The sequence below is a fragment of the Hemicordylus capensis genome, chromosome 2, assembly GCF_027244095.1.
Source record: "Hemicordylus capensis ecotype Gifberg chromosome 2, rHemCap1.1.pri, whole genome shotgun sequence".
NCBI lineage: Eukaryota > Metazoa > Chordata > Lepidosauria > Squamata > Cordylidae > Hemicordylus > Hemicordylus capensis.
In genome coordinates, this window is record NC_069658.1 from 169,472,232 (window position 1) to 169,491,961 (window position 19,730).

The window sequence follows — 19,730 nt, forward strand, 5'->3', positions numbered from 1 at the left end:
ATACTAAATATTTAACAATGCTCTTCCAAAAAGCCGCCACTCATGCTGTGACTTGGGAGGTCTGCAGCTGCATCCCTATTGCATTTCTCTTCATTTCAGTGTGGTTGGTTTCTTATTGTGCTGGTGCTGCCATAGGCATAGCTCAGTGGTAGAGCACATGCTTTACATTATTTTATTTCTTTTATTAAAAAATTTAATATACCGCCCAATCCAGAGACTCAGGGCGGTGTACCAGGCAAGAACAGCATCCAAGATTTAAGAGAGAGATGTAAAGGGCAAACGCCTGGCAGAAAAGAAATATTTTCAATAAGATCTTAAAGGCTGAAAGGGAGGAGGCAGACCAAATCTGGGGGGAAGAGAATTCCAAAGTGAAGGGGCAGCAACAGAGAAAGCCCTTCCACAGACCCTAGTACTACGGACCTCTCTGAGGCCAGGGACCAAAAGAAGGGCGACCTGAGAAGATCTTCTGCAATTGGTGCAGGAGATTACGTTTTTAAAAAATATTTTTATACTTCCTTTACAAAATGTCTTGGCACAATTATCACAGACAAATCAACACAAGAACAATCCAACCACCTTTGGAGGCAGTGTTCCCTCTAAGCTGTGCACATGTGCGTGTGCACACAAGATTTTTTTATGTCCACTCATTTAATTGTAGATCCCGTTCAAGTTGAATCAGGAAGGCCCCACTCTGAATGCATGTGCGCGCACACTGCCTTGATACTGCTGTCCAGAACAAAACTCATGCCATGCACAGATGAAAAAAATCAGAGGGAACACTGATTGGAGGCTGTGGCAATTAAGTATAATTCTTTTCCAGAATATGGCAGTCCTGTTGCTAGATCTCCCACACTAGAGATGTGCACAAAACACGATTCGGAATCGCGTTTAAAATGGGGGGATTCCACATCCCTTTCAATACAGAGGAGAGCAGGTCCGTACCTGCTCCTCTGGTGCTTGCCACCATTTCCTTAAGCATTGTGTTCCCCTCAGCTATCAGTGCACGCCAGTGGCACTCTCTCCCAGCTGCCCCTGCATGACGCCGGCACGTACAGTAAATGGCTGCTGCGCATGTGCGCCTCGTGCACATCCTATCCCACGCACCTCTCAATAGCCCTGGAGTAGCTCACTAGGTAAGTATCATGGGTTTAATTTGCTTGCCACCTTTCATTGCCTTTTAGCAATGAAATTTTATGGTTGGCTCATCAAGTCACCCTGTGAACCTACAAAGCAAAGGTAATCTAGAAATGTGGTTGTCTCTATACAGACTTCAAATTGTTAATAATGTTTACCATTATGATGCCGTAAGTGGGTATTTGCTGCTTTCCCCAGAAGTATTCTATACCACTTTGGTTGCAGCTGAGTGACCAAAGTGTCAATATATCACCAGTGTTAAGTGTTTGGCAGTCGCCAGCTATCAGGGAATGAATACAACAATGGAATGAAACATTTGTTTTGGACCATCCTGTAATAACTGTGGTTTTATCAAAAATGGCATCATACTTTTGAGCTTGCTTCATGCTGTGCAGATTAGCCAGGCAGGAAATCCAAGGGTGGGTCAGAGCAAGAAATAGACTGTATTTAAAATAGTGATTAATGCATTCATGATTAATTAAAATAGTGAATAATACACTATTAATAAAATAGTGATTAATGTCTCACTGACCGGAGAGACTTGGGTTCAAATCCCTCTTTAGACATGAAGCTCACTGTGTGACTTCAGACCAGTTACCATATCTCTGCTTAACCTACCCCACAGGGTTGTTGTGAAGATAAAATGGAAGGGGAGTAACCTTGATCACCACCCTGAGCTCCTGGGAGGGAGGATGGGATAAAAAATATAATAAACACAAGCTACGTTTGCTGAAAATTAGAAAGGGTGGGTCAAAATAACTGCCGCCCGCAAAAAAAAAAAAAGCACCTCACAGTGGGTGGCATATGCAACCTGAGAGCTGACAGGACAGCTGGAAGAGAAAAGTTATTCAGCTACTGGATTTCCTTTCCCTGTAATGTCCTGCCAACTTGCCATTGCCGGTTCTTCTATTCCCCACCACTACTGGAATAGCCACTTCTGAATAATCAAATGCACTCCCTACTCTACAAGACCCAAGAAAAATGGAGGACTGCTTAAATTCAGTCCTGCCACATGCACCATAAGGGATCCAACCCTGAACAGGCCTAGGCATTAGGGTTGTTTTGGTGTGAAGTGTGGAGACCTTACACCCAGAGGAGCTCTTATCCCTGGCTCTTATCCCTGAAAGCCCGCGTGGTGTGGTGGTTAGAGTGCTGGACTAGGACCGGGGAGACCCGAGTTCAAATCCCCATTCAGCCATAAGACCTGCTGGGTGACTCTGGGCCAGTCACTTCTCTCTCAGCCTAACCTACTTCACAGGGTTGTTGTGAAAGAGAAACTCAAGTATGTAGTACACCGCTCTGGGCTCCTTGGAGGAAGAACGGGATATAAAATGTAATTTAAAAAAAAAAATCCCAAGTGGAAGTCCAGGGCCTCCACAGCCCCTGGGGGCCCCCAAATCCTATTTAGTCTGTCCTGGGTAGTGTGGGCGCTGCGCCAGGCGGCAGGGCATTACCGTGACCTCTGCTTTACAGAGGGGGAGTGAGGAAGGAAATATGTGGAATGGGGATATGTTAAGCTGCGTATTGAAATGTTTCTGCAAGTGTATATTTGCATAAATATACCTTTTTAATATTCTTACATTCTTGTGGGTTCAGTTGCTCTTTTCACCCTCAAGAACCCACATGTTAAAAATACTGCATGTCACAGTGTGTGTGTGTGTGTGTGTGTGTGCACAAGGGGGTAATGCTTAACTTGCAGGGGAGGGGCCTTAGGTCCAGGCTCCACAGTTACCTAGGTGCACCTCTCTGCTCATGGCTAGCTTTACAGGAAGACAGGTGTAACAGTTGGGCAATCAAGGAACAGAGAGCTGTTATCCCAGCAATTATTAAAATACTTGACCCATGGGAGAAGAAAGAAAAGGTTGACTACCAGGTGACAGACTCTTAATCCACACAGGAAAAGTAAGTAAAGTAAAGTGTGCCCTCGAGTGGATTTCGACTCCTGGCGCCCACAGAGCCCTGTGGTTTTCTTTGGTAGACTAGCAGAGAGATTTACCATTGCCTCCTCCTGTGCAGTATGAGATGATGCCTTTCAGCATCTTCCTAAATTGCTGCTGCCTGATATAGTATTTATTTATTATTTATTTTACATTTTTGTATCCCACTCTTCCTCCAAGGAGCCCAGAGCAGTGTACTACATACTTGAGTTTCTCCTCACAGCAACCCTGTGAAGTAGGTTAGGCTGAGAGAGAAGTGACTGGCCCAGAGTCACCCAGCTAGTATCATGGCTGAATGGGGATTTGAACTTGGGTCTCCCCGGTCCTAGTCCAGCACCCTAGGAGAGGAGAGCTGGTCTTGTGGTAGCAAGCATGACTTGTCCCCATAGCTAAGCAGGGTCTGCCCTGGTTGCATCTGAATGGGAGACCTGATGTGTGAGCACTGCAAGATATTCCCCTCAGGGGATGGAGCAGCTCTGGGAAGAGCAGAAGATTTCAAGTTCCTTCCCTGGCAGCATCTCCAAGATAGGGCTGAGAGAGATTCCTGCCTGCAACGTTGGAGAAGCTGCTGCCAGTCTGTGAAGACAATACTGAGCTAGATAGACCAATGGTCTGACTCAGTATATGGCAGTTTCCTATGTTCCTAGCCACTATACCACGCTGGCTCTCAGTAGCAGCAGGGATTAGTAGCAGCAGGGATTTGAACCAGCAACCTTCTACTTGTGAGTCAAGCATTTACACCACTCAAGGTGGCTGGAAAAGTATGTGACTAAAATTCATTCGTGCAAAATCCAACTGAGGGCTGCTTGAAATTAGCCATATCCGTCCCCTCTGCCATGAAAATCAAACTTGCACAAATATGGCTTACGTTCTCTACAAGAATATTTAAACATGGGTCCTCCTGCATTATACCTACTATGGCTGTCTAGAGAACTACTGTAGCCTCTGAGCCCTCTTCAGGCCTGAAGCTTTCCCAGACAGCAGGCTTTGCTGCGGGTTTTCTGTGAGGCATTACTGTGGGTTCAAAGTTGCTCCAGAAAACTGTCACAAAAAGTGGATTGTTAAAACACAGATATAAATCGGGAGACACTCTAATGTGCAATGAAAAACCTGAATTATGTGTGAAGTGCTCCCTGATAGCTCACAGGATTTCAGGGTAAATCTGGCCAATATATGAATGCACACCTGCATTCCGGAAGAGATGTGAACTAAAAGCCGGGTGTGAAAAATGTCCTGGAGAGGAAAGGAGTGCCCAATCTCAGTCCCTGCAATTTGCAGGCAGTGTGAAAACTCAGCCTTTGGTGTAAACACTAGGAGTTTGCCCTTGGCTTGGTCCGTAGAGCAGTACCTTCTGCTGCCAGCTCAAGCCACTGATCCAAGGACTCCAAGCTGGAGAGCGCATGCCTAGTTTGTATGCTGACCCCCCTATGAATCCTGATGTTAGGAAGCTCATCATTGGAGAATCTACTTTGTCCTCTCAATATTTGTTGTTGTTGTTGTTGTTGTTATAACCATAGCTGCAGACAGGGATACAAGACTAGGGGTAGCCAGGCATTGGGCCTAGTGAATATTACATCATGACTGGCATATCATCAAGCAAGTGAAATGAGGAAGCAAGTCCCACATTTATGACTAAACATTCATGGAATGTGGCTTTTGGATAGTGTGTGATTCTGTGGCAATAGCTGCTGTTGCAAAAACATGAGAGTCTCAAATGGTAGCAGCCATTTTTTCCTTCCAGGACCCCAGAATGAAACATCTGCAGCACTTTGTGTGTTGTGTGAAACAGTAACTGCCAAAAGGAGCTCTGCCACACCTTTTCAACTTTTCTGTATGTAGACCATTAGTTTTTAAAGATGAGGAAGCTGTACCCATTGATTACACAAGTCAGCATAATCACAAAAAGTGTGATTCTTTCACACACAGGCCTGGTTCACACAATCATTCAAATGTAGGTTTAATATACATTATTAACATTAGCGTGGTTGTGTGACCCCACACCGAGGTGGGAATCTCAGATCTGTCTTGGGTCCTTAACCACTTTGGGCGGGGTGTGTGTGTGTGTGTGTGTGACACAATCATGCTAATGATGGTAACCAACATTAAACCTAGATTTGAACTATGGTGTGAGTCAGCCAGCCCCCCCCCCCACACACATAAACATGCATGCAGAATAGCCTATGAAGGATAAATGGCTTTTTTGTTTTTTTATTTCTATTCATTGTTTTTCCCAAGTTCATGCTAGGTGGGGTAGCACTGGAAAATTGGCATCAATGGGTACATCTTCTGCAACTCTTAGAACTCGAACCTAAACAAAGCATTTGCAACTATTAGCAAAACATTGCTACAAAACTGATAGTGTAAGGGAAAATGTAAAGTCAACCACAGTATGAGGCTGTTCACAAGCAGCCAGGGGTGACCCAGCTGCCTAGGTTGTCCCAGGCAGCTCATGTCTTCTGGAGCCCTGGGAGCAGAGGGCTCCCAGCTGCTCCAGAAGAGGGAAGCCCAACTTTTTAACCAGAAGTTTTACTGAGGTGAAAATGAACCTGTGGTTTGTTTTACCTCAGTCAGGTGATGGTGTGAATGATTTCCCCTGAGTTAAAAGGCTGCTGCCCAGCCCACCACCACTTCCAGCAGCGAGCTGGGAGAGGAAAGGTGGTCATGCTGAGTGTGGCGGCTGCTCTAATGAGAGCAGCCACCATGCCTGTAGCGTGGGGCACTCTGGGAAACAGGAAGGGGAAGTCCGGCTCCCAGCTTTCGACGTCACCGCACCACTGCTCATGTGGGTACGTGGCATGTTGAAGGAAAAGACAACGATGCGCCTCTGCCAGCAGCTCGTCTGCCTTCCCCACAGACTTCCCCAGCAGTGGCATGAGGTAATGAGAACGACCTCTATAACTTTTCATTAAATGGAAGTTGCCTTCTAAAAAGAATGCTAGTCCCCACTATGGAGCAACTTAACAGCTGATTTACATCTCGGTCAGCTTTTTCTCAATAATATACAGTTATTTGTATGTGTAGCAGTTATTTGTATTTGTAACAGTTCTGTTATTTCCTAGAACTGTACACAGATCACTTAGGGAATGTCTTGTTAGCCAGTCCCATCCCAACTTGCCACCAGAGTGGGGGGGGGGGGATAAGCTGCTGTTAGGTTTTTAAGAAATGTCTCATGAAATGCTAAAAGTGCTTTAATGGTGCATCTGCCAACTTTCTGCACACATTATTCTGACAGGTAGGTTTAGAGATGTCTAATTTTTCTCTATGTGCATTTTGCAGCTCAAGGTGGCCAGTGTGTTGTGATATGTTGCCCTCCCGCCACATTCTTGAGTCTTGAGCCATTTTTGGAAGGGCGGTATAGAAATTGAATGAATGAATGAATAAATAAATAAATAAATTCTCTAGCTTGGCTGGCATCACAGTAGCAAACTGCTTCATGGAGCACCTGCAAGACTGGTAGGAAGATGGTGGTGCAGCAGGATGCAAGAAGCAGGCAGCTAACGTTGAGAGAGGGCAAGGAAGAGAAGGATATGGGAAGGAACATACAACGTGACTGGTGTTTCTGTAGATCAGTCTTGTTTTGGAAGCCTCTGTAAATCAACTGAGCCTGTGAGTAGGAAAAGAAGGCTTTAGTTCTAAAGAAACACAATTTATTTAAAAGGTTTAGTAGCAGAAAGTTTTAAATTTAGATTTTGACAATGTATGTTGTAAATCAAATGTACTACATTATCAGATTTTAGTATTTTACTGAAATACTATTTATTGGTCCCCCATATCCAGCTGCTATATACATGCACCCAATGGTGAGTTTTTGCAACTCAAAGCACTCCTAGCAGTTGATGCACTAGAAAAGATATTTATCATCATCTAATATTATGGTAGTATGTGTTCCTTATAGGTTTTTGGTGAAACCTGGATATATCACATTCAGGGTCTGGGAGTAGTCTTGGGCCTTGTGCTATTCAAGTGATTGATGTATCCAGAAGCACAGGTTACCAGTTTCATCTTATCTGCAAATTGAATCCCTTTCCAAAGGCCAAGGATCTGGCAGCCATAATCTATGGTAAGCTCTGGTAACTGATATTGCAGGCAGATCCATAGGTGCAAATACTGAGTACTGTATAAGTAGTCACAATTAGTGGGCAGTTTCTGGATTTGAGGGGAAGGGATTTTTTTTTTTGGTCACACAGTGAAATTCTTGTTTGTTTTTAAAGAAAAAAGGCATGTGTGTTTTGGATGGATAGAAATTTTTTTAATGAGTTTGGGAATGGCCAACATGAGAAGGGAAAGTTCCCACTTCAGTTCTGGAGAGGGGAAGCATTTTCTCACCACCACCATTATCATATTTCTGAACTTTCCAAACATTTACACATAGGTGGGCTCCAAATCCTCATTGAAGTTAACAATGGGCTGAGGCTTGCCATAAAGTTTTGCACAGTAGTCTAGGGCCATACCCGGCTCCAGGTCTGTGTCAGTGACGGAGCTGTCACTAGAGGAAGACAGGGTGTGGTGGCAAACTTCACAGTACTGTCTATGGTGGCAATGGATCAGACTCCCAGAGGAGCTGCTGCCAGAATCCGGACAAACGAGTCCTGAATCTAATCTGGTGTGTTTCAGAACACTCTGGTTGTGATGGAGGTCCTTAGGGCTGGTAGGATATAGTGTGGACCCACAATTCTCCACTTGGTGCTTGTCTAACAACCAGCCATGCCCTTCATTACTTGAACATTCAGACCAGGTTTCAGCCTTGTAGTGAAGCATTTTCTTAAGCACTGACAATGAGACGGAGGGCTGCTGATGCAAAGAACGTCCATCCTTACTGTCACTTGCTGCAGCCCAAGGAAGTTCTGTTAATCCAGGACCGCTGCTTTGAGTTCTTCTGGCTGCTTTGTTCACAGAACACCAAGTTTCAGGAGCCAAAGAGCCAAACTGAGGGATGGAGACTGTCTCCTCCTGCCTTGTCTTAAAAGGATGGAGCTTAGTAAAATTGTCTTCCTGAATCTCCTGGGGCTGCCACACCATGTACTTTCCACAATCTGGACTTTGTTCATACCCTTTGGGGGAAGCCTGCATAACAGTAATGTGGTTCATATCCAGCTCTTGGAAGGATTCCTGAAGCTTTCCACCATTCATATAGCCGATTCCTGGGAGCTGCTTTTTGGTCAGAAGTAAAGGCAGTGATTGCTTTGTTTCCCTACTCAGAGAAGAGAACTTTGGAGAACTTTGTCCAAGTGGTTCTTGTAGTGTGTTCATGCTAAGTGTGGTGGTGTATTGGGAGAGCCATTGACCTTGGTCATCTTTGGCACTTGAGTGATCTGCAATATTCTCTGATCTGTTCAATAGTCTGTACCTGGAAGCAATCTCTGGTGGTACATTCCATTGACTTCTACATTCCAGATAACTAATGCAACTTTTTGTACTAATAGATCCTGGATCACACTGTGAATGCGAGAGCTTAGGATATTGCCATGACTTTAGTTCCTGGCCAGATGAAGAAGGATCTCTTGATGGGCTTTCAGCTGTCGTGGGAGAGCAACTGGTTACAGAGTGACCCTGCAGTAAATGAGCAGTAGAAGGAAATGGGCAGTCAGCAGCATTGTCGTTTTCTTTCATAGCCACAAGTCTCATCAGCTTCTCCTTAGCACTGTTCACTTGCTCCTGAAGGCTTGCAATTGCTGTATCTTTCTGTATCAAACAAATCAAGGTATAAATGTCCAGTTTTAATACCTAAAAAAACAATTCTAATTTGAGAAAGTATGAAGATCTGAGAGCAAAAGGCAAAAGGTGGGCCTCGTCTACGCATATCGCAGAATGAGGTGAATTCTGAAGTGGTAGAATGAACTGTAGAATGGCATTTTCCCCTTGTAGAAAACTAACACAGCAAAAGCAGGTTTCTCTCTGATGTGCTAGGGTGTATGGGGTGTGCGTGCATGTGTGTTGATTTTACATGTGCGGAGTGTTGTTTTCTATGGGAGAGCATTAACAATGACACCTCCCCTCTTCAGCCCGAAGAGTGACAATCGACTGTACTGCCTTAGGAGTCTACCATCTCATCTAGCAGCATACACAGAGTAGGCATCAGTCTCTATCTTTCTCACACAAAGGACTGAACCATCTAACTTGAAGGAAAAAATACCACACAGTGGAACATAATACAGCCGTGCACAGCACATGCATAGGATCAGGCTGCATGGATTTTTCCCCCCTTCAATTAGTCCTGGTTGCTTAGAATTAAGTCCCAGCTCATTTCAATGAGACTCACTCCCAAATAAGTATATATAGGATTGCAGCCTACATGAGTGAGGGTATGATGAAGGCTTTGATGGACCTCAGAATGGGTCCATAGCATTTGACTCTCTAGTGTTCCTTGTCAAAGATGGGTTGGATTGCAAAGCACAATGGCATACTCCTCCACTGGATCACACTAGAACCTGTTCTCCAGACAAAGCCCAAGTGAGTGAGACAGAGGGAGTCCCCTGATCTACAAGCATTCATACAAATGTTTGCATGTATCAACCGTATATGCGTAGCACTCTCTGTTCCCAGATGGGAATCTTGAACAGTGCAGTTCTTCTCGAGTCGTGTAGAGTGTTCTAGCCCGTGCCCTTGAGTGGGGAAATGCATGCTATATGTTATGCATGTCTCGAAGGTGGGAAGAACACTGCTTTCCCTCACTGGGATAGCAGTACATGAGGCACTTTGTCAGAGCTTTGCCGAAAATAACTTTGCTCAAACAAATCTTTTACTTCAGTGCTTTAGTTTGTTTCTTCTTTTCTTCTTGTTCTTTCCTTGTCTATCCTACAAACTTTCCCCCCATACATTAACTTTTGTGTATATCACTTTGTGGCTCCTTTAAAAAGTGCTGTGGCTGCAACCTTAAGCTTCTTGTCTCCAACACACACGACCCCTGCCTTTTCTGTCTACATGAGGAACATAGAACGGCTTCAGTCCAAGGTATTTAAGAGATCACCTTTGTCATGAACACTGCCACCTATTAAGATCATCTGCAGAGGTTTGGTTATGGTTGCCACCAGCTCATCTGGAGACAAGGCCAGCCAGGGCTTCTCTGTGGCTGCCCCAGGGCTTTGGAATGCCCTTCCTGTCAAAATAAGAGCTTCTCCATCTCTAAATGCTTTTTAAAACACCTTTAAGACACACCTGTTTTCTTCACTCTGTGAATTGTTTTTAATTGCCTTTATTTTGTGAAAGTGTGTTGTTTGTTTTTGTTTTTATATTGTAATTTGGATTATGTATGCCACTTAGAGATGGATATATCAGGCAGTATATAAATATGATAAACAGATAAATAGGATGAATTCCTGCTCTTGTCAAAAGCTCACAGAGCAAGCCTGCAGGAATTGAGACAGTAGATTCTGGGCTGTCCTTGGGAACAGCATTCTTGGCACTGGAACAATACCAGTGGTTAGTGATTATGTCTGACTCTTGAGTCAGTACTCAGATTCATGTGAGTTCACTGATGGCTCCCACCTCTGTCTTAGTCAACTCTGTCAATCCCTGACATGATGATCCTGACCACTGTACCAAAGTTGACACCTTTGAGCTCAATGTGATCAGAACAAATCTGCCATCCCAATATCAACACCAATATACAGGCAGAGCGGAGAGGTCTAAATGCATGGATGAGTCTATGGTGCCAGAAGGAGGGGTTTAGATTTGTTAGGTTCTGGGGGACATTATGGGACAAGCCAAGCCTGTACAAAAGGGACGGGCTCCATTTGAATCAAGATGGAACCAGACTTCTGGCACTTAAAATCAAAAAGGTTGCATAGCAGCTTTTAAAATGATGCCTGGGTGCCGACAGACAGGAGCAGGGCAGCATCCAGTTCAGCAAACATAGTCCCTGAAACTGTGAGGGTGTTATTGTTTCAGATAACCCAGAAGGGGACAGAGTAGAAACAGGATATGGAAGGATATGATGGCCAGTCAAAGAGGTCAAGTGGCCGTAAGGGAGATAGCACACACCAACACCTGGGAAGGGACTCCACATAGGAGTTTATATGCCAATGCCAGAAGCCTCTGAGCCAAGATGGGTGAACTGTATGGGGCGGGGGTGCATTGGAGGTGGTGTTGCACTGTATGTGAAAGACAGGATAGAACCTAACAAGCTAGAAAACCTAGAAGGACCAGACTCCCCTGCAGAAACATTTGGGCAATAATATCAGGCCTAAAGAGAAATGTATTATTAGGGACATGCTATTGCCCTCCTGATCAAAATGCTAATGGTGGCCTTGAATTGGAGAAGGAAATCAGGGAGGTGTCAAAGAGTGACAGAGTTATAATAATGGGTGGCTTCCATCATGCTCACATAGATAAATTCACATTCAGATAATGGCCAGACTTCTAGATATGCTAAATGACTGTGCCTTAGAACAGTTGGTCATGGAACCAACCAGATAGGTGACGGTGGATTTATCTGGAGTGGTGCTTAGGACCTGGTGCGAGATGGCAGTGTTGTGGGACCATTAGAGAACAGTGACCATAGTACTATCAAATTTGGTATATATGGAAGTGAAGAATTGCTGAGGAAGTCCAACACAGACACTTTTTACTTCAGTAGAGGAAACATATCAAAAATGATTGGTGAATGGAAAGCTGAAAGGGAAAGTCAGGAGGGTCAAATCACTTCAGAGCACATGGAGCTGACTGAAACCCACAATAATAGAAATTCAGTTAGAATGTATACCAAAAAGAAGGGAAAGTACTACCAATTCCAGTAGGATGCCAGCAAGGCTAACTGGTAAAGTCAAGGACGATATAAAAGGCAAGAAGACTTCCTCCAGAAAATGGAAGTCCTGCACAAATGAGGAGAACAGAAAGGAACAGAAACTCTGGTAAAAGCAATGCAAGGAGACCATAAAGGATGTCGTATGTTTGAGTTTGAGGGACATATGGCTAAAAACATCAAGAGGAATAATTTAAAAAAAACTTATTTAAATACACCAGAAGCAGGAAATCTGCCAGGGAAGCAGTTGGACCGTTAGATGACAAGGGATTGAAAGGAATACTTAAGGAGGATTAGGAGATTCCAGAGAAGCTAAATGAGTTCTTCACAACAGGGGATAACCATGCCTGAACTGGACTTCTCAAGGAGGAAGACTGAAGAACTGAGTCAATTAAAAATGATGTTCTAAGCCACCTTGACAAATTAAAAACTGACAGATCACCAGGGCCAGATGGCATCCACTCAAGAATTCTTAAAGAATTCAAATGTGAAATTGCTGACCTTAAAAACATGTAACTTGTCCCTATAACCAGGCTCTGTGCCAGAGGACTGGAAAGTAGCCAGCATAACACCAGTTTTTAAAAAGGGAACCAGAGGGGATCCAGGAAATTATAGGCCACAGAACAGTTAATGTCTGTTCTGGGTAAATTGATAGAAATCATAATTAAAGATAAAATTGTTAAACACATAGGAAAACAGGCCTTGTTGAAGGAGAATCCACATGGCTTCTGCCAAGATAAGTCTTGCCTCACTAACTTTTTTTGAATTCTTTGAGAGTATCAGCAGGCATGTGGATAAAGGTGACCCAGTTGACAAAGTATACTTGGAGTTTCAAAAAGCTTTTGACAATGTTTCCTACCAGAGCCTCTTGAGTAAACTTAGCAGTCATGGAATAAGGGGACAGGTTCATGTGTGGACTGGTAACTGGTTGAAGGACAGGAAACAGAGAGTAGGAATAAATGGACAATTTTCACAATGGAGAGATGTAAGAAGTGGAGTCCCTCAGGGACCAATGCTTTTTAACCTATATTCCAGTATGCTTATGAGATCACCTGGCATTCCATGTGTGTGTCTGTCCATCCACGTATGTGTCCCCCCACCCCCATCAATTTTGCAATGCCTGGACCAATATGTGCCAAATCAGGTACAGTTGTAGGGACACAGGGATACCTCAACGGCATAGTTTGTGATGATGTCATCCACCCAGATTCAAGATGGCAGACACATGAACATTTGAGGCACAATTGAGCTAACCTGTGAACTGCCTAACCGATTTGGACCAAATTTAGTCCAGTTGTAGGGATAGTGAAAGGAAAGTAGGCACATTCATTCTTACTATAACTTGTTAATCTATACATAAATGATCTAGAAATTCAAGTAAGCAGCAAGGTGGCCAAATTTGCAGATGCCACTAAACTATTCAACAGACTGCAAGGAGCTCCAAAAATAATCTCTCCAAACTGAGGGAGTGGGCAACAAAATGGCAAATGTGGTTAAGTGTTAGCAAGTGTAAAGTGATGCATATTTGTGGGGGGAAATCCAAATTCACATATGTACTGATGAGGTCTGAACTGTCTGACTGACCAAAAGTGGGATCTTGGAGTTGTGGTGGATAGCTTGTTGAAAGTGTCAACTCAGTGTGCAGCAGCTGTGAAAAAGGAAAATTCCATGCTAGGGATCATTAGGAGGGGGATTTTTAAAAACTGCGAATATTATAATGCCTTTATACAAATCCATAATGTGGCCACATTCGGAATATTGTATACGGTTCTGGTCACCATATCTCAAAAAGGATTGTAGAACTGGAAAAGGTGCAGAAGAGGGCAACCATGATGATCAGTGGGCTAGGGCACCTTCGTTTCAATGTAGGGCTACAACATTTGGGGCTTTTTAGTTTAGAAAAAAAGATGACTAAGGGAAGGCATGAGGTTTATAAAATTATGCATGGTTTGGAGAACATGGATAGGGAGAAGTCCCCAGCTCCTTTAATCAACTCTTTATAGGACTTGTTTTCCAGACCTTTCACCATCTTCGTTGCCCCTGAACTTGTTCCAGTTCAGCAATATCCTTCCTCGGAAGTGATGCCCAAGGTTTCCCTTCCCAGGGTTTTTGTATAGTTTGTTCTGTGACAGCTTTTTCATGGTGCTTGTGTAATGACTCTGATGGCATTTGACAGGAGCATGCCATGGTAGGGGATGAATGGAAACTGCCAAACCATTTCCACATATGTAGTGAATACAGGCAACTCTTGCTTGGGTGGGAACTGATGCTGCTTTAAAGATTAGTGCTGTCTGTCTGAATGTATTTCTGATCCCCATGCTCCACTTGTATGTTTGCAAATAAGTAAATATTACAATACCAATGTAAGTCTGCAGTATTTTCTCCTCTCCACTGCTCCTGCAAAAGGCTGCCCCCCTTAGAATTCACCATTCATGAAAGTGTAGCAACATTCACTCTACACAATTCACCCCAAAAAGATCTACTTTGGATTTTCTCTGCCACCAGCAGATGGCTTTAAAAGGGTAGGCCCCATACATCAACAGGATACCCTGGTTTAAAAAGCACACACAAAGCCAGGGATATAAAGGAACTAATCCAAGAGAAGAGGCTGGTTAAAATCAGATGGCCACCAGCCTGGATGGCTTTAAAAGGGGCTTAGACAAAGTCATGGAGGGCAGGTCTATAAATGGCTACTAGTCTGGTGGCTATAGGGCATCTCCAGCCTCAGACAAGATGCCACTAAATACCAGTTCGATCCTCCTCTCTTTAGTTTTCATTATAATACCAATCTCAGTCTCAGTGATACATGCAACATTCTTTCTCACAATCTATTATATTGCATTATTATATTATAACCTGTGCTGGTCTTAGACCGTAATATTGATTGATTGATTGATTAAATACCAGTTGCAGGGGAGCAACAGCAGGAGAGAGGGCAAGCCCTTACCCTCTGCCTGTGGGCTTCTTGGGGGCATCTGGTGGGCCACTGTGTGAAACAAGATGCTGGACTAGATGGGCCTTGAGCCTGATCCAGCAAGGCTGTTCTTATGTTCTCTGTATTCAAGTGCAACTTGTTACATGAGCACTAAGAAAGCACACTGACTTGGGGGCGGGGCTGTTCTTTCTGGTGCTAAGTGAATGCGTCTCACCTCTACAAGCAGCTGCATCATGGAATTCTTCTCCCCTAGCAACTGGTAGATCTCCTCATCGCTGTACATTGTGGAGTGGAAGTGCTTGCTGGAACTGGTAAAATATTTGGCCATGTTGCTGATGTCATCTTTCTGGTTTTCAAAAGCTTTCCATTGTCTGACCTGCTGAACATTAAAGTATTTAATATAGACCTAGGCATCCATTATATTAGAAACTGATGGAAAAAGAGGGACAGAGAAAAAGCAAATGAAGCATAATGAGTTGGTCAAAACACTTCCCCTTGAAGCTGCATTGTAAGCCTAGGCCTCTCTCTGAACTGAACACACACACTTTCATATTTAGAGCAAAAATAATCTTTGAGCATCTCTCATTCTTCATCTGAATGTCTAACTGTTGTTAAAGTGGAGAGGCATTTGTAATGTAAATGAGCATTCTAGCTGTAACAATTCTCAAAAGAAGGAAAAAGAGTGACATATCAAGAAACCAGTGTGGAAGTACAGATAACTCTCCCAGTAGCTGTGGTCTTTTGTGTACTGGAGTCCAAGTTCTCCCTTATGAAATCATTCATAGCTCACTGCCAACATCTCAGCCATCTTTTTCTTCATGTTTTTACATAACTATGCTGAGTTCTCCAGAAAATGATTATCTGTTATCTCTCTATCTCTCACTTAATCAACTCATCTGGTTTCATACCTGTGGAATGAAGATCAAACAGTTGATTGTAGCTGTACAGACCAAGATCCCTCCTGAGATAAATCCAAAGACCAGGTTGTGCCATAAGTGGAAAAACCGAATCACCACCAGCATAATTCCAGTAGAGAGGAAAATGGTCGTTATCCCAATGATGAGCGTCAGGGACTGATTGACTGGTGGACAGCTGACATCATCTGTCAGACCAGCAAGGTAGGCCCCATACATCAACAGGATACCCTGGTTTAAAAAGCACACACACGAGCCAAGGATATAAAGGAACTAATCCAAGAGAAGAGGCTGGTTCATACAACCATTAAAATCAGGTTAGGAAGTGAACTACCCACATTTGCATGATCATCAGAACTCACACATTTCTCTCCAGCCTAGGTTGCTCCTGGCAGGGCTATCCAACTTTTGTACCCAACATATAACTGAGGGTAGAGGAGAGGAGAGGCCTCCCACCAGGTTTTCCCAGTCATGAGAACCCTCACGCCTCTTGTACCTGGCTATCGGCACTCAGAACACTCTCTCCTGCACGGAAACCATAGAACACTGTGGCTACAATGACTGCCGTAAATGGACATGCAACCCTACAAAACAGACTCTATGATCTTGAGGCTGCTTTGGCAGGGCTGGGTCTGCCTCCTGCTCCTTCACAGCCAATGGGAGGGCAGCCACTGACATCATGAAGCTCTTGTAGTTTGCTGGCAACGCAAAGCATGATGGGAAGGCAGCCTTTGAGGACTTCCCATGGAGGGTTGGGGCTTGCTGCTGCTGAGTTCAACAATGGAGCTCTTGGTAGTCGTGCTTGTGAGTTTGCTGGGTTTACAGACCCAAACAGAGGTGCTGCTCATGTGCTTACTGATGGGGTAGGAGTTTGTTTGGCCTCCAACCCACCCCAAACAGTTATGTGAATGGGCCTAAGGAGTTTCAACATTCAGCCTAATTGTCAGATCCTCTTGCTTGCAATACTAGATACAAACACATATTTGGTGTAAAGCTTTAATGTTCATTTGATATCAAATTCATTCAATCAATATGGGCAACAGAAAATTCCCTATAAGTTCATCCTTGGCAGATCACACAGCAAGGTTATATTTATGGGAGGGAGGGGGAAAGGCTCAGCCAGGCAACCCACCGAAAGCCTTCTAAACCTGTGGCTTTGCTACAGAATGAATATACATTACAGTTAAAAGGGGGAAGGAAGCACAATTAGAATGAGAGGCATTGAGGCTGTTCTTACGATCAGCCAAAACTGGGCTAAGGAAGCCCAACCTGGTCTTGGCTAATCAGAAGAGCCACTGCAATTGTGGCTCTTCCTATCGTGGCTCTTCCAATCCTAGCGGTGCTTTGGCGACAAACCTGCCAAAGAGGCCAGCCTCTTAAACAGAGTTAAGGGAGTGAACACTCCTTTAGCCCCATCTTATTGATTGTCTGCCAGCACCACCTGGGGCTGGAAGACTGCAGGGCTCCTGCCCATTGCCGGGGGAATACCCAGAATGAACTGCACACTCGCACAGTGCATCATGTCAGGCACGTCTCTCTGTGCCTGATATGCTGCAAGTGAGCGCAACCTGCGCACACGTGTCCAACATGCACGCGAATGGGGTACTTCCTGTCACTTCCGACGAGGGAACGGGGCAGCAGGGAGGTACGCTGTGGCCATCCCGGACCCTTTTCAAGTGCAGTGCCGGTGGAGGAAACGCAGCAGGAGGGTAAGAGCATGCTCCCCCGCCCTTAAAGGTGTCCCCCCCACCTTCAAACCAGCCAAACCACCGGTCGTTCGAACCTGTTCGGAGGTCCATAAAAGGGCCTCCGAACAGGTTCGTGCACATCCATCCCTACGAAGGAGCAGTTTCACAGAGGGCTACAGGGATTCTTTGTCCATTATCAGGTATCCCGTAAAGCAGATCTTCCACATATCGAATGCTTATACCCAACACTGGACTTGAGAGACCAAACAGGGATTCCATGTATGCTTATATTCTGTCCCTATTTATCAGGGGCAGGCCCTATATTTTGGTACCTGTCCCTGATAAGTTCAAATAAGCAACCCCAACAATTTGCCAACACGCCCCCCCACAAATGATGCCCTGTTTTGCTTTTGGGGGATATGTTGGGAATGCCTATTTTTAAAAATGTGTTTGTGTGTATACACATGTTTATTAGAATGTCCATCTCCCTCCCCGGGAGGTGAAAGCATCTTAACTCTACTCTTAACTCTACTGCAAATACATGTATCTGGATATAAAGTACCAGTGCACTGCTTCCCTTCCATTCCCATAATAACGTTTGCTGAACGTCTACATAATAACATTTACATAATAACGTTTGCTACATAATAACGTTTGCTGAATAATCTTAATTACAACGAAGGTTACAAGTTCGATCCTGACCAGGGGCTCAAGGTTGACTCAGCCTTCCATCCTTCCGAGGTCGGTAAAATGAGTACCCAGAATGTTGGGGGCAATATGCTAAATCATTGTAAACCGCTTAGAGAGCTCCGGCTATAAAGCGGTATATAAATGTAAGTGCTATTGCTATTGCTAAGTGCTATTCTGTAATGTGCAACACTGAGAGATTAAAAATTAAACATTCTTTTTATTTGTTTATTTTTTTAATGGAAATTGTTATAATTGGCTTCCTAACACACCCTCCTTCAGGACAGAACAGGTTCATCTCCTTTTGGACAGGTTGCTATAGAGCATATGAATACAATAGCAGGCAGAAAAAAGCCGTTAGTGATGTGTACCAGTGGAGGGGCTGATTTTGAGCAGTGATGCTTGGTGCATGAATTACTAACAATAATATTTTGTTTGTTTGTTTAGTTTAATTTGTACACCACCCCAAACTCACGTCTCTGGGCAGTTTACAACATATAAAATATATCTATTTTACTCTGTGAAATGTTGGAAGGATCACCAATTCTGCTGCCTAGTAGATTTCCTATCTGAGCTGACAGAGATGGTATTTTTATAGTCCTTTTTTACAGTCCCCCTTTGGGGGCATCTATGCTGAAGTCTGTTTGGGGTAGATTTGGACTTTATGGATGCCTTGACAATCATGGGGTTGTCTTAATATTTTACTGCAATACATGTTACAGGTCATATAATAATATAATAATTACTCTATTGTCATGGATAGATCATTGCCTGTTGAGTAAGTATATCACTGTAGCCTCCAGCTCCTAAAGGGATGCTGGACCAAGATGATATGCCCTTAAAAGCTGAAGGGTTTCAAGAATACCCTTGGGGTATGGGCAACCAACTTTGCTGACTATCTTGATGAAACTCTGGCTGACCTTTGGAAAAGAGGTGTGACACACAATAGATTAAAGGCAACTTCTTGAATGTGTGAAATACCATTCCAGGGTGCTTCCCAGACTGCACCGGAGGAAGTGGGGTAACATCTGACAGCTAGCCCTAACGTTTTGAAGCCAGTTAGAGTTAGCTACTTCAGATTTTACACCACTTCCTCCCTTACTGAGGCTTTGAGGGGAAAGAGAGAAAGGAGGGGGAGGAGGAGGAGCCACAGCAACCCCACTCCTGGATCTGCATATAGGGCACTTCCCTGGGGGAGGAGGAGGGGGTGGGTGACTGACAGCTTTCCCTCACCTCCCCCCGTTTGGTGAATTTGCGCAAGGGCAGAGGACTTGTGCAAAAAAAAAAAAAATTGGCGATTAACACGCACACACACCTCTGAAAGCAAGCCACACTTCTACAGCTGCAATCCTATGCACTCTTACCAAAGAGGAAGCCCATTGAACTAAATCACTTACTTCTGAGTAAGCCCAGCAAGCCTGCAAACTATTCTCAGAAAACCAGCTACTATATCACGATGCACATACAATGTGTTAACCCTGAAATGTCAAGATAAGATCCAATACAGTTTGTGGCTATTCAAACCCTGTTGTTCCCATATGCAAGACTATGTCAAAACCCAGATCATACAAATGGACAGCAAGCCTATATGTAGTGAAGCAATTTCAAGGTGCTATCTGAAAAATCCCCAGGACGTTTTTCACACCTGGCTTTTAGCTCGCATCTCCTCCGGAATGGAGGTGTGCATTCACATAT

General features: G+C 44.1%; 1 protein-coding gene across 17 annotated transcripts in view; it reads right to left on the reverse strand.

Annotated features, from left to right (window-relative positions):
- Positions 1-6,696: 6,696 nt before the first annotated feature.
- Positions 6,697-19,730, reverse strand: part of GPR156 (G protein-coupled receptor 156) — a 48,107-nt gene continuing 35,073 nt past the window's right edge. For 15 of the 17 annotated variants that reach the window (XM_053297729.1, XM_053297719.1, XM_053297714.1 and 12 more), the window contains 3 exons: positions 15,655-15,891; positions 14,961-15,125; positions 6,697-8,753 (listed from right to left, as the gene is read on the reverse strand). In XM_053297729.1, the coding sequence (XP_053153704.1) occupies positions 7,434-8,753; positions 14,961-15,125; positions 15,655-15,891 (1,722 nt within the window). In that variant the 3' untranslated portion in view covers positions 6,697-7,433. The remainder of the gene's footprint in view (positions 8,754-14,960; positions 15,126-15,654; positions 15,892-19,730) is intronic. The other 2 variants (XM_053297713.1, XM_053297720.1) reach the window with 2 other exon arrangements.